This window comes from Osmerus mordax, chromosome 7, assembly GCF_038355195.1.
Source record: "Osmerus mordax isolate fOsmMor3 chromosome 7, fOsmMor3.pri, whole genome shotgun sequence".
NCBI lineage: Eukaryota > Metazoa > Chordata > Actinopteri > Osmeriformes > Osmeridae > Osmerus > Osmerus mordax.
In genome coordinates this window covers 12707151-12727289 of record NC_090056.1, presented here as the reverse complement: position 1 = coordinate 12727289, position 20139 = coordinate 12707151, and the positions used below count along the sequence as shown (strand labels likewise).

General features: G+C 52.7%; 1 protein-coding gene across 1 annotated transcript in view; it reads right to left on the bottom strand.

The window, feature by feature from the left end:
- camta1a (calmodulin binding transcription activator 1a) overlaps positions 1 to 20139 on the bottom strand; it is a 219065-nt gene that overhangs the window by 38847 nt on the left and 160079 nt on the right. The window contains exon 6 of the mRNA XM_067239907.1: positions 10631 to 10702. Within this exon, the coding sequence (XP_067096008.1) occupies positions 10631 to 10702 (72 nt within the window). The remainder of the gene's footprint in view (positions 1 to 10630; positions 10703 to 20139) is intronic.

Sequence of the window (20139 nt, the reverse complement as noted above, 5' to 3'; positions counted from 1 at the left end):
CACGAGGCTCCTGCATGTCACACTGCCTACCAGAGTGGTGCTCTGACGGGCCTGGATGGAAGCCACTGCCGGTGTCGGAGGAGCAGAATGGGGCTGAGGTCCTGGTGAACAACCCTTGGAAGAGCTTCAAGGACAAATATGAGAGCGCCACCTCACGTCCATAACAAATGACCTGGCCTCACTGATATGCTCTGATCATATGCCAGGTGACAAAATGACAAAAAGGCCTGTGTGTGTGCGTATATTTATGTGTGTGTGGCTTTGCAAGTTGATATGACGTGTGAGCTGGGCGATGTAGAGCAATAGCTGGGGAGGGGGAGGGGGAGGGAGGGCAGGAGGGGGAGGGAGGGCAGGAGGGGGAGGGAGGGCAGGAGGGTTGTGATCTCTGGCTTTTGATCTCGGAGCCATGCTGTCATCCTCAGTACCAGCTGGGAGAGCAGAGGAGCGCGGGAGAGGAGGAGAGGAGGCGGGGAGCAGGGGAGAGGAGGAGAGGAGGCGGGGAGCAGGGGAGAGGAGGAGAGGAGGAGAGGAGGAGAGGAGCAGGGGAGAGGAGGAGTGAGGCGGAGGAGAGGAGGCGGGGAGCAGGGGAGAGGAGGAGTGAGGAGGAGGAGAGGAGGCGGGGAGCAGGGGAGCGCAGGAGAGGAGGAGAGGAGGCGGGGAGCAGGGGAGAGGAGGAGTGAGGCGGAGGAGAGGAGTGAGTGGAGCAGCCTAGGAACATATGCTGTGTCTGTGTGCCAAGCCCCAGCGGCTCCAGCAGCCCACGCAGGGCTCCAGAGCGGCTCCAGCCCTCTCCAAAAGCAACGCTGGCCACGCCGGACGCTACTTAGTCAAACAAGGATGAAGAGATGAATATGGAGAGAGGGGCTGGGGAGCTCTGCCACTGGGCCAAACACCACGGTGTGGTTCCACGCTGGCTGCTACATGCTGGATGAATGGTTATCATCTAGTTAGGGGTGAAATATCAGCGTTGGAGAGGAGGTAGTGTGTTTATGTGTGCGTGTTCGGGGGGATGGGGGGGGGAATTTTTTGAGAGAGTTGAAGAGAAGACAAAGGAAGGAGGGGTAGAAGGAGCGAGGGGGAGAGAGGGGAGATTGTACCGGAGTGTGTATAGAAGGCGTGACCCTTTCCTGTGGAGGGATTGGCAGAACTAAATGGCCTGTCAGGTGCAGTATCAGTAGAGGACGTGTGCGTGTATACACGTGTGTGTGGGTATGTGTGTGTGTGGGGGGGTATACGTGTGTGTGTGAGAGAGAGGCTGAGAGAGGCTGAGAGCCTTCTGCCTGGGTTCCTTCCTGGACACAGAGAGAACGGAGAAATTGCTTCTGAGATGGTGTGCTTGTTTGTATGAGGTATGGAGAGAGAGCGAGAAAGTGAGAGAAAGAGAGAGTGAAAGAGAAAGAGAGAGAGAGCACGTGTAAGAGAGAGAGTGAAAGAGAAAGAGAGAGAGCACGTGTAAGAGAGAGAGTGAAAGAGAAAGAGAGAGAGAGAGGTAGATCTGAAGGGCTGTGGAGGTACAATGAACAGGACTCCCCATTGGGACTCAGACCTATGAAAGGAGAACCTGCCGACAAACATCCGCACTGGCTCACATTTCCTGCACACAGACACAAACACACACAAACACACACACGCACGAACAAGCGGATAAACACACATCCATTAAAGTACTCAACAACTCATACAAAACATAAAAATCAAATCAGTCATCCGGCAGTCAAAAGCTCTCTTTCTCTCTCTAAAACCCCACTCTGTTTATACAGCAGTCAGGCTGTGTTTTCATTGTGGACATATGGGGTCAGTATCTCCTCACAAACACACACCCTGCTCTGAGTGAGCTGATGCTGAGTACTGGTGAATATCTACACTGGGATGGCAAGGGCACCAGGGGAAGAAAATCAATATTATATCTCACCACTAAGCACAATTCTACCAGAAACAGCTGGAGTTTGCAAGGTTGCTCTGAAACAGCTTCATATGGCTTCAATAGGGTGGATGACACCAGGAATATTGTCATGTAGAGGGGAGGAGCTAGCCAGCCGGCCAGTAAGTCAGCCAGCCAGTCAGAGAATCAGACAGACAGTCAGACAGACTCCTGTATGTAGTGTAGAGGACTTCAGATCTGAGTCTGGAGACAGAGAACAGTGGCAGTACAAACATTCTCTGAGAGACACACAACCTTCTCCTTTCTCTCTCTCACACACACACACATGCACGCACACACAAACACATACTCCCGGAACATGCACACAGACACACAGGGTACATGTCGAACAGACTCACACACACTGACGGGGGGCCTTAAAATACCTAAGCTAAAAATAGCAGGCGGGAAGCGGGACTGAAGCTATTATTATTGCACACACGACCTGCCTAGTCCCACCAAGGAAAGGGAAGAGACTAATGATTTTCCTGGTGCAAGCAATTAAAAAACTATTTGTCACCTGCCAGGCTGGGTGTGACGTTAGGGCCCTTGGCAGAGGATTACAGCACACACACGTACACACACACACACACAAGGTGTGTGCTGATGCTGGGAAGCGGCACAGCTTGGGGGGCTGGCTGGAGGGAGAGGTGGGCTGGAGGGAGAGGTGGGCGTGAGGGAGAGGTGGGCTGGAGGGAGAGGTGGGGCTGGAGGGAGAGGTGGGCTGGAGGGAGAGGTGGGGCTGGAGGGAGAGGTGGGCTGGAGGGAGAGGTGGGGCTGGAGGGAGAGGTGGGCTGGAGGGAGAGGTGGGCTGGAGGGAGAGGTGGGCTGGAGGGAGAGGTGGGCTGGAGGGAGAGGTGGGGCTGGAGGGAGAGGTGGGCTGGAGGGAGAGGTGGGGCTGGAGGGAGAGGTGGGCTGGAGGGAGAGGTGGGGCTGGAGGGAGAGGTGGGCTGGAGGGAGAGGTGGGCTGGAGGGAGAGGTGGGCTGGAGGGAGAGGTGGGGCTGGAGGGAGAGGTGGGGCTGGAGGGAGAGGTGGGCTGGAGGGAGAGGTGGGGCTGGAGGGAGAGGTGGGCTGGAGGGAGAGGTGGGGCGTGAGGGAGAGGTGGGCTGGAGGGAGAGGTGGGGCTGGAGGGAGAGGTGGGCTGGAGGGAGAGGTGGGGCTGGAGGGAGAGGTGGGGCTGGAGGGAGAGGTGGGCTGGAGGGAGAGGTGGGCTGGAGGGAGAGGTGGGGCTGGCTGGAGGGAGAGGTGGGGCGTGAGGGAGAGGTGGGGCTGGAGGGAGAGGTGGGCTGGAGGGAGAGGTGGGGCTAGAGGCACGCAGCAGGAAGGATTGAGCTAGCTAGGAAGGGTCGAGAAACAGACTTGGGTGAGCTCCTGATTTATCCGGACAGGTTAATACCAGGCCAGACAGCCCCTCAGACAGCCCGCTGACATCAGGAAGTCATGCAATATTTAGAGTCCAGCCAATGAAAGCTCTGCTCCTACTGTGAGGCTCCTGGCTAAAATAGGAATGTATATTCTCCCCTCCAGGAATAGAAACATAGAAGGAGTCAGTGTTCCTGCCTGCCTGCCTGCCTGCCTGCCTGTCTGTCTGTCTATCTTTCTCGGTAGTTTTATCCGTGCATGTCTGTCGCAGATATGTTTATTGCACTCGCATTAAATCAATGTTTGTATACTATCAAATATTGCTCTCCTCGATAAAACTGGGCAGTGCTTTCTGATTGACTTGACTGTCAGGATATCATGAGGGTCGGGAGAGGTCATGGCTGTTTGTAGTGGCTGACCTCTTGACCCCTGGTCTGTCTCTGGGGTGTGCATGGGGGACCAGAGGCCCTCAGGCTGTCTATCGACTACCTTTCATCCTCCGTGGGGGGGGGGGGAGCCTCTGGCAACCACACAGTATGCTGCTACGAGACACTAGGGCCCACTGTGGTAACTAAATGTGTGTATGTGTGTGTCGAAAAACAGTAAATAATGCTCAGGCTAGTGTTATATCTCACTGTTTGGCTTACACTATACAAGTCCCACCCTAGCGCCTGCACACGCACGCAAACACACACACACCAGGCGGTGGTAATTTATGAGGCAGCTCGTTAACGCAGGGTGATTTGCGCTGCTCGTTTGCACCTCCTGATCTGTACCGAATGATATCATCTTTTAGCTCTCACCCCCCCCCTCTCCCAATGCCCCCCTAAACCCCATCTCTCATTCCCCATCCCTCCCTCCTCTCTTTATGTGGAGCTGCCTTGCTCTCCCCGTCCCTCCATCTCCTCAGGTCGGTATAGGAGCATTCAGACAGCAGTGGGTGGGAGAGGAGTCTGTTTGTACAATATGCCATCTACCCAAACTATTAAAGAAAACAGAAGGTTTGATTCTGTAGCCTTTTCGTGACCTCAAAGTTGATTCTTCTCCCTTGCCCCCCACTGAGAGGAAAGTGAGAAAGAACTACATTTTCCATGAAATAACACTGAGCACAAAGAGAGAAAAGACATTGAAGGGTGAACAGTTGCTGACAAGCACTTTCTACATTTATCTGAGATTCATCTGCGATAAGAGGGTGTTGAGGGAGCCTCCTCCCCTCTCATCAGGCCAGGAGCACGGGTCGCCCAGGGTCTCCTACACCTAGAACCAGATCCTCCAGAACCAGCCCCCCCCCAGCTCAGCTGACTGCTTCACATCCAATCCAGAAAAATCAGTTCCTCCCAGTGAAATTGACAATTACAAAAACTGCAATCGGAGTCTGACATGCTTTGTATGCTGATGAGAGATAGAGGGTTAAAGTGGAATTCAGATCGATCTGGTGGAGGGTTGATGAGTCCAGCCTTATCAACGACTACATGCAGACACTTTCTCCCTTTCAGCCGGCAGGTCTCGCTCTCTCTCTCCCCCTCCCTCCTTCCACTTCCTCTTCTCTCTCGTCCTTTCCCCCCCCCCCCCCCATCTCTCTCATTCCTCTCTTTCTCTATGACATGTCTAAGTGAACGTGTAGGGATGTCAGTCTGGTCTGGCCCTAATTGGGGCTCTAAGGAGTAATCAGCATGGGACAAATCAGACAGTTCTGCTCGTTAGACGTGACCGTTGTGGACTGGGCTGCAGCGTGGCGCTGTGGCAACGAGGCAAGGACCCAGACACAAACATTCTCCCGAGCCATCCCACAGAACAACGTGACATGGCCAGACGAGGAACATGGCACGGGCACGGGCAGGATGCAGGCAGCAGCAGGATGGCCGGGCGCTGTGCCAGTGGGCACTGCTGGATCTCATTGATCTGGCCTAGCCTGCCGACACACACGCTCAGGAGGTAAACACAGCTCACTCAGGGGCAGGGACTGGGAGACACTACAGGAAGGACAACCATGAGAGTCATATTAATATCGTCATGTAATATCAGCGTATGATATCAGACCAGAATACTTGAGGTTACTAATACACTTCCACGACTTAGGGCTTCTTATCAGGAGTTTGACCTCCTCCACTCGTCCTGTATTGGGAACTGATAAGGCTGGTTTGCCCTGTGTGAAAGTAGGACTTACAGGAGCAGACAGGACTGTTGGCTCCACTAACATGCTGGAACAGAGGAAGTGTCCACACATATAGCTGAGGAGGTGATGCTGGGCAGAACCCAGTAACTGGGTGAATGTCAGTTCTGCTCATTCTCACAGCCTTAACCTTTCCGGAAAGCTGAATAATTTAAGCGGTCTGTCTCTGTTCGGCCTCTCCCTGTCTCGGCTCGGCCTCTCTCTGTCTCGGCTTCCCCTTGCGCAGCTACGAGTGAAAATGGCACGGCGAATGCGGCTGGGGATTCCTGATAATTGGCCGTGCCGGTGGGCTGGAGCGGCGGGCCTGCAGAAAAGGTCGAAGTGGCCACGCAGCAAAGACGTCTGTCTGTAAGAGGGGGAGGGGTTTGTCTGTCTCTGGGGTTCCTACCCCCCTCCCGTCACTCCGTGGGTCACTAGATTAGGCTCTGTTAACAAAGAACCTGCCTGACCGTGGTCCGGCCGGAGGGCTGCAGACCTACACCAGCAGCTTGTCTCTACCGGCCTCTAGGACAGCCTCTAGGACAGCCTCTAGGACAGCCTCTAGGACAGCCTCTAGGACAGCCTCTAGGACAGCCTCAGCACACCAGGACAGGCAGGAGTGAGTGAAGGAAACTAGGCTGCATCAGGAGAAGTGAGTAAGGGGGCAGGAAAGGGACTCTGACTGAGGGGCTAGGTCTCTGAGTGTCTGTAAGAGAGGGGGAAGAGAGAGGAGGAGGAGAGAGAAGGAGGAGAGGAAGAGAGAAAAGGAGGAGAGAGCAGGAGGAGAGGAGGAGAGAGGTGTAGAGGAAGAGAGAGAAGGAGGAGAGGAGGAGAGAGAAGGAGGAGAGGAGAGAGGAGGAGGAGATGAAGAGAGAGAAGGAGGAGAGGAGGAGAGAGAAGGAGGAGAGGAAGAGAGAGAAGGGGGAGGGGAAGAGAGAGAAGGGGGAGAGGAAGAGAGAGAAGGAGGAGAGGAAGAGAGAGGGGGAGAGGAAGAGAGTGAAGGAGGAGAGGAAGAGAGAGAAGGGGGAGAGGAAGAGAGTGAAGGAGGAGAGGAGAAAGGAGGAGAGGAGGTGAGAGAAGGAGGAGAGGAGGAGAGAGAAAGAGGAGAGGAAGAGAGTGAAGGAGGAGAGGAAGAGAGAGGAGGAGAGGAAGAGAATGAAGGAGGAGAGGAAGAGAGAGAAGGAGGATAGGATGAGAGAGGAGGAGGAGAGGAAGAGATAGAAGGAGAGGATGAGAGAGGAGGAGGAGAGGAAGAGAGAGGAGGAGGAGAGGAGAAAGGAGGAGAGGAGGGGAGAGAAGGAGGAGAGGAGGAGAGAGGAGGAGAGAGAAGGAGGAGAGGATGAGAGAGGAGGGGAGGAGAAGAAGAGAGAGGAGGAGGAGAGGAAGAGAGAGAAGGATGAGAGGATGAGAGAGGAGGGGAGGAGAGCCTATGGGACTTCCATGCAACATCTGTTCTCCTCATGGCAGAAAGTGCCGGGCCTGCCAGGAGCAGCCTGCTGCTGAGAGCTCCATGATCTCCCACCACACACCCCAGACAGTAGAGGCCTGCCATGGACACACACACACAACCTGAACACACACACAGGTATGCATACACTCACCCGCCCGTCTAGCTAGCATAGCACACACCCCTCTCACTGCCAAAGTACCTACGTCTGTCCTCCCTGTGAAATCAATCTAAAGGAATTTGGCCTCATCTATAATTTAGTCCATTTAAATATTCTGGCTTGGTCTGGTCTGATCTGGTCTGGTCTGAACCACAGCTCCGCTCCTCTCAGCACCAAGGCCAGAGTAATCTGTATGTAGGCAGTAAGAATACACTGATTGCTGTCAGATTCATACAATTAATATAAGATTAGGAGAAACCTCAGCCACCCTGTCTACCAGTCTGTCTGTCAGTCGGTCTGTATGTCTGCCTGTTTACCTGTCTGCCTGCCTGTCTGTTTGCCTGTCTGTCTGTCTGTAGGTCTGTCTGCCTGTCCTTCTGCTTGCACACCTGTCTGTAGTCTGCATGCATCTTAGGCCACGTTTCCAGTCAGTCAGCACCCCAGCACCCTGGAGAGATGCTGCTCAGTGTCTCCTGATGTATTAGTGAGAGTGAGGAGCCTTCCTCCCTTCATGGTGTTCAGGCTGATGAGAACCAAGGTAGGGTTAGTGATCAGCTGGCAGCCTTGGCCAGGTGTGTATTGATCTTCAGCGTTTGATTGGTGGGCTAGTTATCAGGGATGAGTAAAGGGAGAGTTCAAAGGCTTTTGATGGCGTCTGACACACATCTGAATTTACATACACACACACAGTCAAACTCCTCTGAAGATGAGTAGAGATCAGTAGAGACGAACAGAGCAGATTTTCAGCACCATGGACAGCGTCAGATCAACTCCCCAAAGAGCCTTCACTCCCTTACTCTGAGAGCAAGAGAGTGAGATTCAGCATTACTTCCCACCTTATGATTCATTTCATTATCTGATTTGGCATTCCCTCCCTCCCTCCCTCTCTCTCACCCCCACCTCCCCTCCTTCCCCTCCTGGTCAGTGCAGGATATTGAACACTCTCCACAGACAGACTCCCTTTCCGCCCGACCCCCCTCACCCTCTGTATTCATATCATCATTATCCCCACCTCTGTGGCCCTGCCGGGCAGCACAAACCCTGCTGTCTGCGGTGATGGAGAGGCACAGGCAGGGAATTACATTCGATTAGCACTAAACAAGAGAAGGGGACATGGAGCGATTGAATCAATCAGGGGAGCGACCAGGACTGAGAGAGGGAGAGAGAGTGGGGGAGAGAGAGGGTGTGTGTATGAGTGTGTGTGTGCGTGTGTGCGTGTGTGCACAGCGAGGGTGCTCCGGTATGACACTAATTCAACAGCATTATTCCCCCACAGGACCATTTTGCGCAGTGCCAATTGAAATGGGAACTTTTGTTTTTTGGTGGGAGAGAGGGGAGGGTGAGCGCCAGTCCACACAGTCTGCTTCCAGCATCTCTCTGGCGCGGCTGCAATCTGAATTCATTCGTTGCCACCCTTAGATAATTGTGAAGGTACTTTTCTTCGCTCTCAGTCATTTGCAGGGACGGCCAGACCGTTTTAAAGTGCTCCGACACCATTGCGAGGTGAAGGTGGCGATGAACAGATTGAAAAGGAGAGACGAAAAGAACAAAAGAGGAGGAGAGGAGAGAGAGGGAGAGACCGGTTTAGGGTCTCACAGGTCTGCTTTCTCATCTCCTCTTCTCCTCCCCTGTCTCATTACCTAGACCTTGACTCAATAAGACTGGATAAAGAGTGGATAAAGAGGCAGACACCCACAGGCCAAATCCCTCCTCACGCACTCTCTGTGTTTCTCTCCCGATTCCCCCCTCTCTCTCTCCCTCTCCCTCTCTCTTTCTCTCTCTCTCCCTCTCTCTCTTCAACTCCTTCTTTTCTCCTTCCCTTCTGGTCCCACACTCTCTCTCCAACTAGCTGTCCATGCTTTGTTTTCATCATGACCCTCTCCGCCTCTTCCTCCTCCACCCCAGCTGTTCCCCCCCCCCCCCCTCCTCTCCGTGTCCTCCGTCCGCGATGAGAGTTATTTTCATCCCTACGTCCGTGGCTGTTTGGAAGGCAGCTTATTTACATTTTTCACTCACTGCTGACCTTTTCTCTGTTCCTGCTCTGGGAGCTCCCGTCTCGCCAACGTTCCGCTGTTGACAGAGTGGCGCCGCAAATCTCATATGGACACAGTGGAGGGGACACTGGGACCAGGCCACGGAGGGGGGTGGGGGGGGTGGGGGGGGAAGGCGCAGACTGAGGAGGAGAGGGAGAGGGTGGGTTGTCCTGACCATCAGTCTGAGAGAGGGTGATGGCCGTGGACAGCTGTGTGTGAGAGGGGGGAGGCGCAGCAGCGGCGCAGCCTGTGTAACAGGAGGTGGGGCTGGGAGACTTCTGAAGGGAACACTGGGAGATGGAGAACAGTTACTTTCAGTGTCGTCATGTTCCTGTTTCCTGTACACAGAGGCGCTCCCTATTAAGCTGTCTACCGTGACAGACACTCACACTGGGAGTTCTACTCCACAACAAAGCCAGTGGTGAAATCATTTCTGGTTGTCATTGCCTATTCAGTGGTGGAGTCTACAGTCTCTCATGTGTGTAGAGTTAGCTGGCTGGCTACCAGAGAGCTGTTACTACTAGTGAGATAAGCTGGGTAAGCACAGTAACAGAGTGAAACAGAGCAGGGCAGGCTGCAGGCTCCATGCCCTGGGGTTAACAGCTGATGAGCTGCAGTAAAGCAGAGAGCTACAGCAGAGAACATCTCAGTTTGATGTGCATGTGCGTCCTGAGTGAACAAAAGCACTGTTTGAGGCATGGCCACTTACCACTGTGCCCGGCGTGTGAGTGTGTGTGTGTGTGTGTGTGTGTATGCGTGTGTTTGTGTGTGTGTGAGTGCGGTGTTGGGGCTAGCTTTGATCTGTTTCCACTAGGCACTGGGGTTATGTCTAATCTCCCTGCCTGGATCCATTAGGCCTGAGTAAGTCTGGAAAGAACTCACAGTTCCTAACAGGGGAGGTGGGAGAGGGGGGTGGGGGGAGGGGCAACTCCACATAACTTCAGAAAGAGAACACAAGATAACAAAGACTTCCCCTAACAGGTGTCAAATAGAACTAGATCAAAGGACTGGAGCAGCTCGCCATACAGTACCGAAGGAAGCTCCCGTCCCGACCCCCATCTCTACCACTCCTGTGTGTGTGTGTGTGTGTGTGTGCTGCAGGGAGAGGTGCCTGCCTCCTATAATGGATGCCATGCTAAACTAGCATGATGAGATGGAGGGTGATCAAAGCCCTGTTTACAGCCACTCTGCAGCGAGCCTCACAGTGCACAGTAACTACAGCGCCGTACAATGGGCCCCTCCATCACCGCTTTACAGCCCATCTCTGCCTCTCCACAGCCCTCTCACTGGGGGCGACGGCTCGGCAGTAGCTGCCGGGGGGGGGGGGGGGGGGGTGTGTGGGGGGGGGAGGTCCTTCTCATCAGAAAGCGGATGACGGAGCCAGATAAGGCCATAAAGGCTCTAAAGAAGTGAGCTAGAGGCGTCTGGTGCACAACACGCGGGAAAGCTTGCCGCTGGAAGGGATCTGTCCAGACTGGCAGCTATACAGGCCTCACAGAGGAGTGTACATATCAGTGAGCCGTGGGTGTGTGCAAAAGAGAGAGGAGGGCTTACCTGGAGCAGCCAGTAGCACCTGCGGTGGAAGGTGGGAATGATGGAGGAGTGGACGTAGCAGCCATACAGACACTGCAGGGAGGGACACACAAAACACACAGCATGTTACCAACACAATACTGTACAATAAGGTACCACACAGATTTTCCTCTGACCCGTATTCCTTATCCCTTCCCCAGGGATGAGCACAGCTGGAGTGGGCAGATGGCCAGGCTGCTGTCCTTAGAGGCAGTGACCTGGAGGAGGAGACCTGGCTTGCTGACCCCGGTTGCAGTGGAGAGGTCAGGTTATCAAGACCCATCCACATCCTCTCTCTGTCTCTGTCCCAGCCTTAACACAAATCTGAACCTACCCCATTCTCCCTTCAGCCCCCCGCCCCTCACCCTGGAGCCTGGAGGGGCCTCCTGACAGGATGATTCAGGTGTTCCGCACCCCCCCTCCATTTCTCCCCCCCGCGGGGCCCAATGCGGTGCGTAACTAAACCGTGGTGTTATTAATATCCTTATCGTAAACAGATAATACAGTGCCTGGGGGCTCGTTACCGTGGAGAGAGCCAGCCAGAGCTGATAACGCCTCCCAGTATCTGGCAGAGGGGCCAGGAAGCATTTTTCACCCGGCAGCAGCAGAGCACAGCAAAGTGTAACACACACACACACACACACACAGTCACAGGTCGAGGCTGCAGTAGATCTGTAGCTGAGCTGCACGTGTCCCAAAACCCCACCTGGCCCTCTCTCTCCCCCTCAGTTTCTTTGCGAGTGACCCAGGACTACGTTTCCCAGGATGCTGAGGATCTGACCCGGCTGCTGAGCTTGTTTACATCAACAGCGCCAGTCCTACCTGCTCTTTACCCACCAGTCAGATCATAGACTGGGATTGCTCTAAGACAAGGAGGCTGACACTATGAGAAATACATCAAACTGAGAGTTCAGCCACTATACCTTAGATCTGTTTGTTTAGGAAGGAAAAATCACAGCTGGAGCCACAAGCATACACACACACACACACACACACACACACGCTTGCACAGGCTCATTATTTTGATGTCAGCGTGTTCAATAAGGTAAGAAGGTTTTCCTGGGGCCATGTAGATGGGAACAAATGGGAGGGGTGGGGGGCATGTGGAGGTTGGGTTATGTTGCTTGGAGGACCTGCTGATAAATGAGAGCCTTGAAGTGAGTTGTGTGTTCAACTTGTTTAACTAAACACTAGTTAAAACAGAGCAAGCCTACAGAGTAACTGGGTCTGTACAAACACTCATTTGCTAACATCAAACAGTCTGATTAATTATACCAATGTACCAAAGCACTGCCAGAGACTGGGCTCAGTGCAAGAGGGCCATCACATGTCTCAACAGCACAAACACACACATGCACACACACATTCAAAAATACAGAGACGCATTTGCAAATACACACATACAAACACACACAGATGCTCATACACACACACACACACACACACACACACACACACACACACACAGAATTGACTGTCTCCCCAGGTGTTCCATTGTTCCTATCAGCTCTGTTATAATGATCCCAGAGCCACTCTCCAGCTCCATGTGAGTGTGTGTGGAGGGTGTGTGGAGGGTGTGTGGAGGGTGTGTGGAGGGTGTGTGGAGGGTGAAGGCATGCAGACTTCCTTCTGTTCTCATTGTTTAGCTGTACTGTCATCCATTACTGCTGTCTGGAATAGAATGTGTGCCTCCACCCACTCTCACAGTTGTACTGTCATCCATTACTCCTGCCTGGCAATAGACAGAAACTTCCTCCCACTCAAGTTCAGCATCCAAACCCACAAGACTGTGCTTTCACCAAAATCCCACTTTGGAATTCAGCCTCTAATATGACAAAAAGATTACTGGGTCTACTCCCCCCAAAAATTGGGGGGTGGGGGGGGACGACGACTTAAACTTCCAGTGATAAGGCATTGTGGGTGTGTACAGTAATGCTGTGGTGAAGACTAGAGTCGGCTACAGAGTCTTGTTGTTCTGTGCTGTGCGTGAGACACAGCATGTGCTGTTGCCGTATGGTGGCTGATGATGTATGCTGTGGACTACATGTCCTGACTACACGGTCCTGAATGGACCTGATTTTGGGCACAGGCACGAAGAAAAGCAGGCAGGCAGGCAGGCAGGCAGGCAGGCAGGGAGAAAAGCAGGCAGGCCAGTGTGTGACTAGCAGGACTGACTGCATAAATGAGCCCTCTGGCTGCCTCTGCTCTGCCTGCCTCTGTGTACTCTGTTTCTGTGAGCAGTGTGCCAGACACAAACAAGCGGCTTAAAGCACAACACAACTGTTGCACCTGTCAGCGCTGATATAGGCATCAAACACACTCGCACACACACACATGCATGTATAAACACACACGCACGTCGCATGGTACGGTACAGAGAACACACACTGACACACAGGCGCACGTCAACAAAAGCATGGATCTACAGACAAACATTTTCACAGGCAAACCAAGTGTGACAAGCACACACATGCACACACACACACACACACACACATGCACACACACACCCACACACACCCACACATGCACACACACACACACCCACACATGCACACACACACCCAGACACTTATGAGTGCACGAGCACCCCGACATACACAATGCTCAGCACACTCAAGTGCTTATCAGTAATTCAAGGTGCAGATCATTGGCTGGTGTTTCTGCTGCTGTGGGCAGGCTGGGTGACAAAGAGACAGCAGCACGACCATTATTTGCTGTCTTTGCTCTCGGATAGATGACAGCACATCACAGAGCTAGCAATTAAACCATAATCATACACACATACTTTCGTAAAACAAAAACTCTGTGTGTGCAGTTTCCCGAGAGCTTAAACACACGCGTCCACGGGTAACACACGCGTGCAAACATACGCACTCGAAAAAGGATTACTGCCATTGTGTTGAAAGTGCCACCCAGTGACAATAAGAGAATGCTATACACACAGTCTGGAATGAATCCACAAGCAGTGGCTCTCATAACGTATTCACCCCATGTCATCACAGACATGCGGAAAAGAATTACAACACCGGGCGTCCTCCAAAGTCAGACACTGAGGCAGCATATTCATTTGGAGGTGTCACTCAAAAGGGTGGCTATGGCGATAGAATGGTCACCTGGTCAGACAGGGCAGACATTATTCCATGGCCTGAACACGCCCTCCCCGTAAACTAAGAGCTTAGAAGGGGTAGGTGAGGAAGGTGGGGGTGGTGGGTGGGGTGGGGGGGGGTTAGGGTCCAGACAGGCCAGACAGGCAGTGATAAATACCCTGGTCTAAATAAAGGCCTCAGCAGCCCCAGACATGACATGACGGCAGGGCCAAGGACCGGCCGCCAACGCTGCCCGCCAACTGCCTCTGGAGGCCACAGCCCACGGCACGCCTGTCGCCCTGGCAACGCTTCACTCCCAGCTATCCATCAAGAAGGACGGGCCCTCGGAGATTGAGGGGGGGGAGAGAGAAACAGACACAGAGAAAGTGAGAGGGGGAGAGAGAGAGAGAGAGAGAGAGAGAGAGAGAGAGAGAGAGACGAGAGAGAGAGAGAGAGAGAGAGAAAGAGAGAGAGAGCGGAAGGAAGGAAGGAAGGAAGGAGGGAACTCTCTCATTAGATCATAATGATGTGTGAAGACACTCCTAATCAGAGTGTGGCACCTTATTTATGTTGGCAATTTGCTGTTTTCACACCGTGACGACGCCAACATCTTACTGTCAGAGTCTGGATGCGTATGTCAGCGTGGCTGTCTGCCTGCCCGCTTGTTGGTCTGTCTGTTTTCCTGCCTCTCTACGCCATTTGTATGCCAGACTACCAAGGAACAGCAGTATGTCTCTCCAGTATCCTTCTCTCTCCTGGCTGTGCATCTACACTCTTCAGTCCTCCGTATTCTCCCCTCCCTCCCTCCCTCCCTCCCTCCCCTCCCTCTCCCCTCCCTCCCTCCCTCCCTCCCTCCCTCCCTCCCTCCCTCCCTCCCTCCCTCCCCTCCCCTCCCTCCCTCTCTCCCCCTCTCTCTCCTCCTCCCGATGTCCCTTCTCCTCCCTCCCTCCCCTCCCTCCCCTCCCTCCCTCCCCTCCCTCCCTCCCTCCCTCCCTCCCCTCCCTCCCTCCCTCCCCTCCCTCGCCTCCCTCCCTCCCTCCCTCCCTCTCCTCCTGTCCTGTCCTGGTCCCCCCCTCCTCCCTCTCTCCTCCTCCCTCCCTCTCCTCTCCTCTCCCCCCTCCCTCTCTCCTCCTCCCTCTCCTCTCCCCCCCTTCCTCCTTCTCTCCTCCCTCCCTCCTCTCCTCTCCCTCCCTCTCTCCTCCTCCCTCCCTCTCTCCTCCTCCCTCCCTCTCCTCTCCCCCCCTCCCATGCTTAACCTTCCCTTTTATTGGTTATCCTGCCATTGATTCATGTTAGTCTTGTTTGTCTTCTCAGGTTTCCGAGGACAGGGGCCTGGTCTCATATATCCCCAGTGTGTGAGCCTGAGAGTTCAGCACAGCAGTCTGCTTCATGTCCTGCTGCTGTGGATCCACTCGGCTGTTTCCTGCTTTTACACACTCCTTAACATGGGCATCCACCTGCTAACACCACTTCAGGCTCACCACTTCATTAGGAATGGCTAGGTAGCGCTGGAGCGTGTGTATGTGTGTTGTGCAAGCGTGTGAAGGTGTGTGTGTAAGTGTGTGTATGTGCGTACGCCGGAGGCAGGTGATTCAGCCTCGGGCACCACAGCACAAATAGCTGATAGCCCACGCAGCAGCCCATTGGACAGTCATATTGAGCCCCATCGCGAAGAAGCTCTGCATCCATCCGGATGGATTCATGGATCATCCAAGATTCTGCCCCTGTCCATCCATGCAGCCATGATGACTATCGATCCCGCCCCGATTCCGAGCTCCCGCACACGCTAAGATGACTCACCGCCACTGGAACTGCCACTTCCACTTTAGAGGATGAGCTCATTTTCGGCGATACTGTGAGGCTGCGCGTTTCACCTGCCTCCCCTCGCCTGCAGCCGCCTCCATCGTTTGCCCCAAATCTAATTAGCTGGAGTGTCTGTCGCTGTGGCAGAGCGCCCAGACTGCCCACAATATATCTCCCCACATGTAGGATCTGGAGAGGAGCACACAGCTTCTGCACAGCACTACAGCCCTGACATCACTGCCTCAGCTTTTATCACGGCCATCTCTCTGTGCTTGTCCTGCACCCACGCGCTAACAAAGTTCTAATGCCACTGCTACCAGTGTATTTGAAGGGTAAACCTGGGGTTGATGAGATATGATCCATTATAAATTCAGAGGGCTGCAGATTTATCTCCTCAGGACTCCCTCCTGGACCAGCCTGAGCTCCTAAATCTGTCCCCATCTCAGCGGCGGCTAGGGCTCACCGTGGAAATGAAAAAATGAACCGAAAATCCTCAACAAAGCAAAACAAATGATGCTCTAGAAAAAGCGAGTGTTATGGAAAATGGTGCGTCTAAAAATAGCGTTCTCATTGTAAATAAACACAAACAGGTTGATAAACAGGCCCTGAAGAGGGGAATTAATTAGCCACGCTGGACCAGTAAACACAGCCATACATCAAGATCAAGAACAACACAATAACAGGGCTGAGGCAGTCAGAATGGACACCCCCCCCCCCCCCCCCCCCCCCTCTTTCCTCCTCCCTACACCACACCCCGCATGGCCCTCAGAGCAAGGAAGCAGAGAGGAGAAGAGACAGTGGAAGTAGGGAAATGTATGTGGTATGTGGGGACAGAGTGAGAAGGGAGCAGAGAGAGAGAGAGAGAGAGAGAGAGAGAGAGAGAGAGAGAGAGAGAAGAGAGAGAGAGAGAGAGAGAGTGAGAGAGGGGTACTGTATGGGGAGTACACTGTCCTGCTCGTGCACGTGCCAGGGGAGGGGTTGAGCCGTGCACGTCTGTCTTCCTGACTGAAGACACAGTGTCTGTTGATGCTAATGCCAGCCAGCCGGGGCTCAGGGCCAAAAGGCATTAAGTGGAATCGAATTCCACCAAACTAAGCTTTAATCAGCAGGTTTTTAAGGTTAGAATTACTCTCTCTCTCCTCCAGCCCGGCAGCCAAGGTTAAAGCACACACAGGCAGGGGGCTGGGCACAGCTAATGGGATGGGAGGGGGTGGCATGAGCTAATGGGATGGAGGGGTGGCATGGGGCCTACGGCACAAAACAGGACAGGACACACCAAGCACACACACACCTAAACACACACTCCCTACACCCGCACGCACGCACGCACACACAAACTACTATGATATATACTACATTACACTTTACACCACATCATAGGACACGGTATATTCATCATCAGCCTTTAATAGGGTCCGGCCCATCTCTGAGGGAAACTGTAACGGTAAACTGAAATGATGATGTGAGTGTCTGTGTATGTGTGTGTACAGTTTGTATATGTGTTTGTGTGTGTACTGTGAGTGTGTGTGGGTATTGATGCTTTCCTCTGCTTACGCCTTTTCTTTGATCGATCTCATGACATCACCTGCTATAAATAAAGTGTTAGACACAGGCGGAAGAGGTGTACAGAGTATCACATGACATCTTTATAGACTAGCTACAACCTCATCAACATCCAAACTACATCTCCCATACAACTGTTGCATCACACAGCGCTACGTGCAGAGGAGACAGCCAGGTCTGGATTCAAGCTCCCGCACAATAAGTAATCGGTCCTGTACTTTCGCTAACTCTGGCCTCTCTGTCGATCCTTCTACAGAGAGGTGTAGATTATCAAAGCAAACAAGCAGATGAATAGAAATAACTATTGCCAGTTACCTTGTTGCTGTCATAGGAATATTGTTGTATAATGTTTTCCGTAACACATCTCAGTGAAAAGCTCTGTGTCTCTCTCTGTGAACGGAACATGTGAAGGCCTTGACATCAGCCTGCGATGACAATCAGCACATTGACGCCTGCTTGAAAGGATGGAAACCCTTTCAGCTGTCGACGATGCAGCCCCTGTCACCTCCACCCACAGTCTCTGGAGACGGCAGAGGAGCAGTGTGTGTGTGTGTGTGTGTGTGTGTGTGTGTGTGTGTGTGTGTGTGTGTGTGTGTGTGCGCGCGCGTGTGTGTGTGTGCTCATGCATGTGCAAACATCATACACCTTCTAAAAGTATTTGTATTATAAAAAAACACATTGACTAATTGACTAAGGGTTTAATTGTTTTGTTTTCAATAGTTTAGAAATATTGAAACAATAATTGTATAGTTAGTTATTATGTGTAGCATTATACAATGCTTATAAATAAAGGTGCCTTAACACTTTTATCCCTTTAGCCTTTCATTCCAGTCCATCTCCATTCCATCTCCCATACGGCAGGGTACAGGAAGTGGATAGTCAATGTGGAATTATTCAATTGTGTCACGCAAGGCAGGTCATGAGTGTATGCTGCTAGGTTGGGTAAGAGTAGTGTGTTAGTAGCAAATGGAAAAGGATCATTATCTAGGACTGCACTTCCTTATTCCTTCACCTCTGTGCTGACCTCGAGATTGCCTGTCCAAAATTGGCATGTGAGATGCTCCCAGCCAAATAAGTAATGAGTATTTGTTTGCATTAGAAAGCTAGGGATCTCATCCATAACAGAAACTTCATTCCATTAAGAGGGGGTAATGGATATGGCAATCAGGAGGATGTTCGCCGCCTGCAGCAGGTCATAGGTCAAGTTTGAGCCCGCCATTTGCTGCCACCAGGAAACAGCTGCGTAAAAGGAGAATAAGAACGTCCTCTCTCTGTCCAGGCAGAACCCACATGCAAGTTCTGGAGCCGAGCCAACATGACAAGTACAGAACACACAACATGGGTCTCGGATCCATGGCCCTTTTCAGTCAACATCCTGTCCAGCCGGGCTTGTGAAGGAGCGGATGAGGCCAAATCCAAATGTGACAGGTGTGAAGGAGAATGTCACTGAAGAACACACAAATCTGGTATGCAAACCCACTGGGTCCCCAGGGAAATTTGGGTCTGGTGTTTTAAGTGCTTACAACATTGCCGAAAATAGCTGAGTTCACAACTGTGGGGCAGGCAGCCTGCCTCCTCCTTCCAAAGCAGACGGCAGGGCATACATTAAGTTCAAGAATGCCTGCTTAATAAACATAACTGCCATTGTTTGAGACTGTGTGACCGCCCATTAACCTTGTCTGGGCTGGCTGAGGTGAAGATAAAATAGCCAGATCTTGCAGGAGGAGGAAGGTGAAGTAGGTAGGAGGAGGAGAAAGGAATCATACCCTCTGCATTAATGGGCTTCTTTAGCCTCCATCTCAGACACACACTGATGACATCACAAACCCTGCCCCCCTCCATAGGTGCTGCCAGGAAGCCATGTTGTCTAATTGTAAGAGAGAGCCCAAATCTGTACGCTATGTGGTTCTGTTAGGGGCGATTAGTACAGGCTTACACCCCCTCTCCCCAACATGATCTATAGGCACTCTAAATTTCCGATAGCTCCTGTGTGAGCGAGGAGGGGCGGGAAGAGATTGTAAATCACAGTGCAAGTCCTACTGGGGGAGCGCAGTAGAGAAAGAGGGATGGAGAGAGAGAAAGAGAGAGAGACAGAGAGAGAACACGAGAGAGAGAAAGAGAGAGAGAGAGAGAGAGAGAGAGAGAGAGAGAGAGAGAGAGAGAGAGAGAGAGAGAGATGCACAGCTTATAGAATCACGAGGGGAAGAGAGGTGGAGAAAATGATTGTGGGAGCAAGGGAGACGGTGGAAGAAGCACATATATGGAGGATAGAGGAGTGTCCATCAGGGAGACATGAGGAGGAGGAGGGTTGATTACCAAGGAAACTCCCTGTCTGGGAAATACAGGGGTGAAGCATGGAGAGCAGGAGATGAAGAAGAAGAGAAGGAGAGTGAGAGAAGAGAGGAGGATGGAGAGAGGCTACAATGAATGCTAACAGGAAGCCCAAACCTGGTGCACAGTTATCCTTCACAGGCGGAGGAGCAACAATCGCAAACACATTTTCTCTCGCCTTGGCCCTGAGAGAGATAAAAAAGCAATTTGTATTCTATTCCCTATTCAGCGTCGCTTGGCCTGTTTCTCTCCCTGCATATTTGTAAACACAGCTTCGTCAGAGCAGCTTAATCTTCCCTACACAAACACAGGCTACAGGGGGTGAGGGGCGAGGGGTGAGGGCGGGGGGGCGAGAGGGGTGTGGAGGATGGCCCGAGGGGGCTGGGGAGGGCATTCTGCATCAGAACTCATTTCCCTCCTCGCTGCTGCGGGGATGCATGTGAGTGGGACCCGGAAGGTCGCTGACACACAGACACACGCGGACACACACACGCACACACACACTGACACACAACCCCCATCCCGCTTCTTCTTCTTGTCCATATTCAATGGCTGTCAGGACCATGGGCTAGAAGGAGGGCACTAAGAGAGCAAACAGCCTATCACTCTACATCACCAGGCATGGGGCAGACAGATGGAAGGGTTGGGCCCTCTAGTTCCTTAACTGTCACCATGGCTGCCTTTAGTGCTTAGGATGCACATTTG